This window comes from Psittacula echo, assembly GCF_963264785.1.
Source record: "Psittacula echo genome assembly, chromosome: 4".
Taxonomy (NCBI): Eukaryota; Metazoa; Chordata; class Aves; order Psittaciformes; family Psittacidae; genus Psittacula; species Psittacula echo.
The window spans coordinates 53,548,951-53,559,581 of record NC_137738.1 but is presented as its reverse complement, the minus strand read 5'-3'; the positions used below and the strand labels follow the sequence as shown (position 1 = coordinate 53,559,581).

The window sequence follows — 10,631 nt, the reverse complement described above, 5'->3', positions numbered from 1 at the left end:
ATGTTTAGGTTTTTAAGATGGTCTCAAACCAGATCCTCTCCTACAGTGGGCCCAGGGTCTTCATTCTCACAGTCCCTGTGTCAACCTTCCAAGACTTGGGTGGTGCAGTCAGAGCCTTTGCCAGTGAAGACCGAGGCAAAGAAGTCATTAAGAACCTCAGCCTTCTCCAAATCCAGGGTAGCCAGTTCTCCCGATAGCTTCCGGAGAGGGCCCACATTATCCCTAGTCTGTCTTTTGTTTGCTACATACCTATAAAGCCCTTCCTGTTACCTTTCACATCCCTTGCCAGATTTAATTCTAACTGGGCCTTAGCTTTCCTCACCTGGTCCCTTAGCTTCCCAGACAACATCCCTGTATTCTTCCCAGGCTGCCTGTCCTTGCTTCCACCTTTTATAAGCCTCCTTTTTTCCCCTCTAAGTTTCCTCAGTAGCTCCTTATCCATCCAAGGAGGTCTCCTGGCCCTCCTGCTGCATTTCCTTCTAGTCGGGATGCAACACTCCTGAGCTTGGAGCAGGTGATCCTTGAACCAACAGCCTTGGTCCCCCCTGCTCTCTAGGGCTGTATCCCATGGAACCCTAGTAAGCAGGTTCCTGAAGAAGCCAAAGTCTGCTCTCTTGAAGTCCAGGGCAGTGAGCTTGCTGTATGCCCTTCTCATTTTCCTGAGGATCTTGAATTCAACCATCTCATGATCACTATAACCAAGGCTGCCCCAGAGCGTCACATTTCCCACCAGCTCCTCCCTGTTGGTGAGCACGAGGTCAAGCATGGCACCTCTCCCTGTTGGCTCCTCTATTACTTGCAAGGAAGTTGTTTTCCACACAATCAAGGAACCTCCTGGATTGCCTGTGCCGGGCCATACTGCCCCTCGTGCAGATATCAGGGTGGTTGAAGTCCCCCATGAGGACAAGGGCCTGCGAGCATGAGACTGCTCCTATCTGTCCATAGAGCACTTCATCCACAGAGTCCTCTTGATTGGGTGGCCTGTAAAAGATCCCCACAGTAATGTCCCCCATAGCTGTTCTCCCTTTGACACTCACTCACAAGCTCTCTGTTGACTCATCACATGTTCCCAGACGGAGTTCCATACTCTCCTGCTAGTGCAGGGCTGGGAAGATTTCCAGAATTTCCTCAGCAGGTACTGTTAGGGAAAGAAGGAAGTAGGGAGAAAAAAACTAGAAGTTGGAAGAGACCTACAAAGATCATCAAGTCCAACTGCTTAACCACTTTAGGGCTGGCCAAAAGTTAAAGCATGTTATTAAGGGTGTTGTCCAAATGCCTTTGAAACACTGATGGGCACAGGGCATTGGTCACCTCTCTAAGAAGCCTGTTCCAGATTTTGGCCACCCTCTACATAAAGAAATGCTTCCTCACGCCTACTCTAAACCACCCCTGACGCGGGTCTGAACCATTACCACATGTCCTATCAATGGATCCCAGTGAGATCAGCACCTCCCTCTCCATTTCACCTCCTTGGGAAGAGCCATAGAGAACAATGAGGGCACCCCTCAGCCTCGAGGTCACCCCTCAGCCTCCTTTTCTCCAAACCAGACAAACCCAGCCTCCTCAGCTGCTCCTCACAGGACATGCCTTCCAGCCCTGTCACCAGCTTTGCTGCCGTCCTCAGGACGCATTCAAGGACCTTCATGTTCTTCTTAAATTGTGGGGCCTAGAACTGCACCCAGTCCTCAAGGTGAGCCTGCACCAGCGCTGATTACAGCAGGACAATCACCTCTTCCTCCTTTTCCTGTTGCTTTGGTGCTTTTTTCTTTGTCACTAGCTCTCAGCTTCCCGGATTGATGCCCTCCTCCTTTTCTGTATGCGCTATGGTGGACGGTTGTGGCCCCTGCACGGTTTTGGCCTGGAGCAAGCAGCCCAGCTCCCTCTCAGCCTCCCTGACATCTTTCAGCTACTGACAGTGCCCCGCAGCTCAGCCCTGCTGCAGGAGGGCCTCCACCAGGGCGCACCGAGTGCAGCCCTGCCCACTGTGCACCCTCGCCTCACGGCACTAGTGCAGGCACTTTCTGCACCCCGAGCTCTGCGCTGCAGCCTCCCCTCTCATCTGCTCTGTCTGGTGCCGACGCTGCCACCGCCGGGGCAGCCAGAGCAGAGCTCCCAGACCGGGCCCTGGCCCTGAGAAGAGCGCTCCCCATCCCGCTCGCTCTGCGGGCTTCAACCGCCGCGCCACGCGCCGTTCCCGCGCTCCCTGGGGCGGGCTTTCCCCGCTCAGGCCGGGGCCGTCCCTCCTGGCACCGCCCCCTGTGAGTCCCTGCTCGCCTCCGCGGAGCTGCCGGCTGCTGGGCAAGGCCTGGCGGGGGCTCGAGGCTCCCTCGGTGGCTCTCGCCGCTCAGAACTGAGGCTCCTGCAAGCGGGGTTTCCCCTCTCTCCGAGGCTGGAGGCTCCTCACTGCAGCTGCTCACCTCGGGAAATATGGCTTCAATAACTTTAACTGAAAATTTTTGGTAAAGACGTTTATATGAGAAAAAGAGAAGAAGTGGCTGATTGAAAAATTAAGAACAGAACTGATAGTTCCATCACCAGCGTAAAATACTCAGCTCCATTCTAAAACTAAATCTTTGTGTCTTAACCAGTGATTTTATTTTTAAAGAGTATTAATATTAGAGAACAAATGTTAAAGTATGATTTAAACAGTAAAATACACATATATCTAAATGATAGCAGAGAGTAGTACATTCTGGGAAGCAGAAAGCTGACAATGGTTGCATGTGATAGAAGCCGTTCATAGTAGGGGTCTCAACAAGGATGAAAGCTGTCAAATGGGGTCATACTTAAATCTTGTTAATTGCTCTATTGCTGCATTTTTTAGAACGTTTATGATATTAAGTAAATTGCAGAAACCCTTTTTATTACAGTGTGCCAATCATTACCATCCATGCTACATCTGCCCAGAAACAGATGGATTTGTAATATATCCCTTTAAAAAATGTGAACTGCACTCCCATGCCTGGATTACTTTTACAATACTTCTGCCTTTGGTTACATGGATTTATTATTCTCACTAATTATAACCCACTGAAGCTATAGGCCATCAACAACACTGCTATAAACTGAAAATGTTAGACTATTTTTTCCTTAAATCATTAAGTTTCAGACAAATTAGAGGCATGCTGTTGATTTTATTTCCTGGAAGTCGGAACACCCAGAAGTTTAATTTTCATGACATTTAGCATTTAATAATGTCGCTGTCATCAGTACTAATTTTCCAAGTGCCTTTTCTGCTTTGGTTTTGAAAACAAATATGTGAAAAAAATGCTTTAGTACTTCAGTTTTCTACTTTTTGAGGAAGCTTCCAAATGATTAGCTAAACTATCAATCAGTTAAAAAAGTAGATTCAGGTTTGGATCCAAATGTCCTTAAAGTCTATAGAATTCTATTAACTTATGTTGTTTGTGCCCAGGCATGATAAATGAGTTGGCAAGGCATTCATGGGAAAAGCTCTCTTGACAATTAACTAAAAAGGAGGAACTTTTGCCTGATTTAAACATTTAAGGTCTTAAAATCGTCTTAGAAAAGCAGATATTTTAATTAGTTTTTGTCTTCTACAACTGTAATTTTTTTTCATTTTTTTCTGAATTTGAAAATAACAGTTAATTTGACTCCTCATTCCAGCTTTCTTGTTCTGACTTACTAATTTGATCTGTGAGAGAGTGTATCATCCAGTTGAAATGTCAGTGGTAGGTATGCAAGTATAGTATACCCACATATACAGTCAGATATATACGTATCTCAGCAGAACACTGTATTGACTTCCATACTTTATAAAATCACCAAGCAGTAGTGATTTATGCAAATTTTCACAAGCCAGATTTACACCCACTCACATCAAGGTCAAGGAGAGAACAAAGAGTTTCAGTTGTTTTGAAAAAGGGTGACCATATCGCTTTGACAGAAAAATAATGTATTTAGAGAGACATATGGAAGGTTCTTATCAAGTTGTCTTCATTGAAATGCTACAACTAATCTAAGATCTAATTTAACAGCATGGTACTCAAGATGACTCCTTTACATTGTTTATCTTCTGAAAGAAAAAAAATCACAGAAGGTGAATTGCACAACAAATGTGCATTTATATCTTTGCAATTCAGCTGGAAAGTGTGTAGGAGTGTTAATCTTAACAGCTTTATTTTCCTATTTCTTTGTCAGGTCCAAAACTGAGCAGACCTTCATATTGTAATAGGCCTCTACAGAATAAAAAAGCAGCTGATTAAAGTGTTCCTGTCTACTCTTTAACATATCCAAAATTTTTCAGTTCAGTGATTTGGTTTCAAAGAATGTTTGTTTTTTAATGCTATCTGGAGCTTATAATGGAGTGGATGGGAGAATAAATGTATTCCTGAGCAAAATTTAGCAGAGAAATAGAGAAAACTTTAGAATTATAAAAGCAAATATCAAACTTATCAGGAAGAAGCTGCTTATTAGCTCTGCTCCTAACAACATTTGGTGATTTGCTGGTTCAGACACCAGACAATATTACCTCATATAATTTCATGTTGGTGGCTAAGGCAAAACCCAAAAGTTTAGGATATGGGCATGCTTATTACCATTAGATATTCTGATGGAAAATGAACAGGAAGTTTAAGTTTAAAAATCTAGAAAGGAGTTTGTCTGTGGCCAGAGCATCCTTGCATCTGTAGAAAATGAGACCATTTAGATTTTTTCTTAACAGAGAACAAGAACCAAAACAAAGGGAAAACAGGGGTCACGCTGATCATGTGAGCAAGGACATATTTTTTGCTTTGAAAATAAGCAACTCATGTTAAAAAACATGCTCTAGTTTGTAACAAAGTTTACTAGTGAGTATTGGTAAAACAGAACTTGCACTTACATAATAAGTAATATCTGGAAAGAGAATATTTTGCAATAGCTTTCCAAAAGGAATTGAGTAAATTAAGTTGCTGGGCTTTTGGATCAGGCAAAATAAAATTGTGGTCTAAATTTTTTTTCTCATTTCTATCACAATAAAAGATATGACTGGAAATTGAAGAAAACTCCTGAGAAGTATTTATAGCAATAACTAACACAGTTCTTGAGATATGGGTATTGTAGAACAGATTGTTGAGTGGAGGATGTATCACAAGAAGTGAGCATATACAGAAATCCATAAACCAAGAGAAAAAAACCACAAAATGCCATATTACATTGTTTAATTGAAAGGCTAAGATTTCTGCATTGAGATGTACACTCTGTAGAAGGAGGCTTTGCCCACAGATGAGTGATATGACTCCTCAACTGTTTGGCTAATTGGGAATTTTTTGAGAACTTAGGATAAATGGAAGGTATGAAAGCTAGGTATCTAGTGACCTTTTCAGGTGTATAAATAATACATGCTTCATATTTTTATTTGTCTTTGAGCTTCTTCCATCTGGAGAAAAAAAGGTGGCAGAAATATCACATTCTCAAAGCTGAATCTTTAACAAATTCTTCTTCTTTTATGCATAGTTCCTGCCCAGGAACTCTCATAAGACATTTTATATTTCCTCTTATTTTGTCAGTTACCAGCCCCTCGCTCTTTCAGTTTCTTGTTGGTAATTTTCCTGATTGTCTGGACTACAGACTGGTCATTGGAGATTGTGGGTTTGTCTGTATTGGTTGTGCATGCAGTTGTAGTTTAAATAGCCATTTTGATGAACATATGTGATTTTGGTACAGATTAAGTTCTATCCTGAATGACTGCAGCAACCATTTAGCTTTTTATATGTCAGAGTGTAATCCACAAAGTATGTACAAATACTAGCTAAGATCAGTATTGCAAAAAGCTCATTAGGAATAAATACAATGCCAAATTATTGTGTTTTTTTTTGTTTGTTTGTTTGTTTGTTTGTTTGTTTGTTTGTTTTAGGCTAATTGTGAGAAATGTCATGTCTTTGTATTCAGATTTGTATATACTTAATATTGATAGGAAATGTACATATGTAAATGTTTGTCCTTCAGTTTTGGATCCTCAGGAAAACATACCACAGCCACTAGAACAAGGTTTATATTCTTTATTTTCCCAACTGGATATCAATCAGCATATTTTTGCACTATTTCAGGGTAATTTGAGTAAAACCATGCAATTCAAGTAATTTTTTGTAAAGTCTTCAGGTGAATTTAATGAGGAAAATGCTTGCCACTTTGAGTGGACCTACTTCTCCTGTTCTTCAAGGCAGGTACTGAGATTAGGAAACAATAAATGACTGATTTTATATCACTTATCCAATTATATTAATTGTTTATATTACCAAAGCTTTGAGATATCTAATTGAAACATTGTGGAAATGAGATCTGGAACATATTCTTGCTATTACCTAACTCAAATGGGAAGAAAGGATTAAGGATTAATAAAAAAATATATATTTTACTAAAAGAAGCTGAATAAAAGTAATGGCTTATAGTATATTATAGTATATTTGTTCTGGTTATTGGAATTAGGTAAAGTCTTGATTTAAATTAACTGATTTTGAGAGTGTTATAATCTCATTTTAGGATAGCTTTCAGAGTAAAAACCTATGGCAATAACATTCATAATAACATATACAAAATCACAAATTGGGAAGGAAAAAATGTCACTAGAAATATAAAAAGGCCCACTGAAAGAAAATTAAAGATTGACATTTTACCATTAAAGAATCATTGCTGTCAGCTCCATCTCCAGAGCAGATTTCACAGGTGACTATGGAGGCCTTCACAATGAAGTTATCAACAGTATTGTGCTGTGAGAAAGCCCTTTCCATCAACTACCTGGATATTTCATAGACTCCTGGGGTCCTCTCCCCTGATCTGAGATATATCAAATTGGCATGTTTACCTGTTGGAAAATTGGATTACTTTAGTTTTAGGAGTGTCATCTCGCATCATAGCTTTTCATCTGACATATGCTAATAGCAGATGATTGGCTAGTATTTTGTCCATTTACATGGTCTTCACTGCAAGTCAGTCTGATTTATCCACAGAAGAAAAGCAGAAGCATTAAAATGATTTAATTTGTTTCTTGGAACACTGTTTTTTCTCACTTTTGCCATGCTGTTTCACTTGTGTTGACTTTAGTTTTTAAAAAGTGAATAGTTTGTATTTCACAAACAGACCATTCTTTTGCTGCTTCAGGTTCTATAGAAATATTTGTCATTAGCATGACTTCTGGAGTCAACTTGCTGATAGTATATTAAGCTGCTCCAAGTAAGTGCGAGCTTCAGGCTACACTGGTCAATGAGACATAAAAATAGCACCAGCCACAAAGCAAATTTTCATGATTTAGTGAGGCTTTTTCCTGTCAGCAATTTGATTGAACGTTAAGAAAAAAATGATTTAGGATTGTAGGTAGTCTGGCAATCTTGCTGATATAAGAGCTACATTCAACCTTTCACTCCCTAGATAAGATTAAATGGAAAACAGACTCACTTCAATGCTGAGCAGGTAGATAAAGAAAAACAAGAAGAGCAAAAGAGGCAAGAAAACACACACACACATGATCACACACACAATCAGGTCAACACTTTGTTAACACTGCAGCTTTTCCACAAGAAATAGGGCAGTTTTACATTTCTGTCTTCGTCAAACACAGTTCATTACTGCTTTTTTTACTTCTGCCCCATGGAAACCTTACGGGTATATGTGTCCAAGTGTATCACATTCCTGCAATGACAAGTACCGCTGTAACTACTGTGGACCTCAGCAGAAAACATAAAGTGCAAAATGTGAGCAATCACAGAACTCAGACTCTCTACTGCCCTGGTTTCCTTGTTTTCCTCTTGGAAGTCTTTGAATGAGTTGTTTCTTCCTTGCTTGGAGAGAGATTAGTGGGAAATTGCAGTCCAAATCCATTAGGTCCATTTAGGAAGACACATTGAAAGTAGCGAACAGGAGCTAGGAAAGGCAGGAAGAGATGGTTAGTGTTTATGGCTTCCAAATTGGGGCTCTGAGTCTATTCCATGTTCTTTCTGAAAACATCTGTATAATTTCATTCTCATTAAGTGAGTTATAACATCACAAATCTCTAGTGTGATGACAAGCCATGTTCCACATATCAAAAAGATTTTAGCTAAAAGGCTCAATGGGATATCTTTGTAGCACAAGATGAAAAATTATTGACAATTTCACATTTAACTCTGTTATTTCTGTCAGTGTTATAGTCCTACCTTGCTAAGAATATTTGCATTTTGGGATAGCTGAACCAGTCACCCAGATTCTTACATATGTTTTCTGATTTTATATTTCACAGGCACTTTCAGATACATTGGGAGTTTCAGAAGGTCTCATTTCTAATAGTGTTAATGACATATTTTATTAGGCTTCACATGGATTATCTTTTATTATTAATAAGGGATCATAAATGACAGTACTTCTTTCCTAGACTTTTACAGTCAGGTAGGTTTTATCCCTTTTGATTTTTGAGCATTAGCCTGTGTAGTTACACTTCTTTCCATTGTATTTTAAAAGCTTTCAAGAACACATACTTTAGCACAGGTGGAATTGACCTAATTTGTTCCAAAAGCTGAGTTTTGCAATCTGATATTAACGTTGACAAGATGTTAAAAGATAACTATTAGTCAGTTATGTGTTTGGGAAAATGATTGGAGGAATGTTGGCATCTGAAACAAATTACTTTTCATCCAATTGATTTTCTGACGACTTTTTCTTTCCTCTGCTGTTCACTCCATATTAAAAAAAAAAAAATATTAGCTGTTTCCCATGACAGTTCTAAACCTAGATGGACTCCAGGGCTCCCTGTGCTATAAACTGAGGTTCAGGGTGTATCTATTGACTACCAGGTCACAGTAAATGGTGGAGCACAGAGCAATGTGTCAGAAATGCTGGTACATTCAATCCAGTTCTATTATCTTCTGTGGTATTCTTGCCTGACTTGCTCAAAGCTTAAGTCTTTGTTAGCTAAAAGCACACTTGAAAATTGAGATGGAAATCAGATCCTTTTGCAACAGAATTAGTTTTTCCACTAAATCTAAGAATGGAAACAATTCTTTTCCCCAAAATTTTCAGTACTTCTGTTGTTCTTCTGTGAGATGGATCTGAGATTTCTTCTGAAAAGAGAGACAAAACAACTCCCTTGACTAGAACTCACAGGCCAAATCATAGAATCAGCTAGGTTGAAAAAGACCTTTAATGTCAAGTCCAACCGTTACAACCACCTTCCAAGGACTACCAAGACGACCACTAAACCGTATAACTGAGGGGCTCATCATCTACACATTTTTTGAACATTTCCAGGGACAGTGATTCTACCACTTTCCTGGAATGTGACAGACCAAGGTTTCCCTGTGAGGCCTGACAAGCCATGGAGTAGGTGCATGGAGTGGATGTGCTATGTCCTCTACCACTGGCCATTTTATGGAGGTACTTGGGCAAGATATGTTATAGTTTCAACAAATAGATTTACTCCAGCTTTGAACTAAGGTAATTTTTGTGACTAAACCTGACTAAAAGCAGTATATTGCCACTAAACCTTCTATAATTAAAATCAGTGTCTCTCTGTCAGAGATTCCTCAATCAGATCTTCTTAAAAAACACACAGACAAAAAAACCCCAACAAACCAAAAACACCAAAAAAACCCAAACTACCACCAACAAAACAAAACAAAACAAAACAATAAAACAGAAAACAAACAAGCAAACAAAAAAACCAGCAAACACACATACCCCTAAAACTTAATCACAGTGGGTGCCAGTTTGATAAAGAGAAATACCTTATGGGAGGAAAGCTGCCAATTAAAAACTCATCTTTCACTGTTTAATTATTTCTACATATTCCTCTTATGGATATAAAAAAAGAAAATAAAAAGTAAATAAACCTTTCTGCTTTCTGACGAAGGCAAATAGGTCATCATGCACTTTCTAGCCCAAATAAATACCAGTAAACAGTTTACTTCAATGTAAAAATATACTTACTTGTATTTTACATGCAAAAATTTAGCTCTTTTTCACAAATTCCTGATACATACTAACTTACATACATAAAAGCACTTTTAAAATGGTTATATATAGCATGCCTGACTCCATAGTGTTTTCCAGAGGTGTTATCAGATCATCATCATTCTAAAATCACTTAGTAGTACTAGCTACTCCAACTGTTTCATGTGAAAACCTGACTCACAGTCTATTGTTAAAAGCCACTATATTCATGGAGGGGAAGGGCAGACTTTCAGATTTTTGCAGCTTTGCCAACAGCCACAAAATATATGGGCCATAATACTTAGTTGAAAAATAGGCACAGAAAATAATTATTTGGAAAAATCTAAAATTTATATGAATTTGGAGTGTCTATTGCTAAACATATTGCCACAATTGTGTTATTTCTGAGATGCCTGTAGTTTTTGTAAAGTGAGACCTGTTGTTTGGCTAATATGTACTTCTGTTGGGAAGTAACAGAGTTACTTTATGGACAAACTAGAGCAGAAAAGTCTGAAGAGTGGAATTTGCAGGATAAACACTGCGAATGGGATGTGAATAAGTACAAGGGGGCTAGAAATTCGGGATGTGTACAAGTATTTTTAAGATAAGGAGGAAAAACAGTCACAATTCTTCCAGGAGAAAGGTTTAAGAGGTATAAGGCTCAAACACTTATGAATATCGTAGCATGCTGTCTCCCAAAACCAGTGTTTTGGACAACCACTCTGCTGTCA

The 10,631-nt window shown here is 39.3% G+C and overlaps 1 protein-coding gene across 1 annotated transcript in view; it reads right to left on the bottom strand.

Moving 5' to 3' along the window:
- Positions 1–7,717: 7,717 nt before the first annotated feature.
- Positions 7,718–10,631, bottom strand: part of TRDN (triadin) — a gene marked incomplete at both ends in the record, with an annotated part of 198,036 nt that continues 195,122 nt past the window's right edge. Inside the window, one exon of the mRNA XM_080615893.1 lies at positions 7,718–7,860. Within this exon, the coding sequence (XP_080472019.1) occupies positions 7,718–7,860 (143 nt within the window). The remainder of the gene's footprint in view (positions 7,861–10,631) is intronic.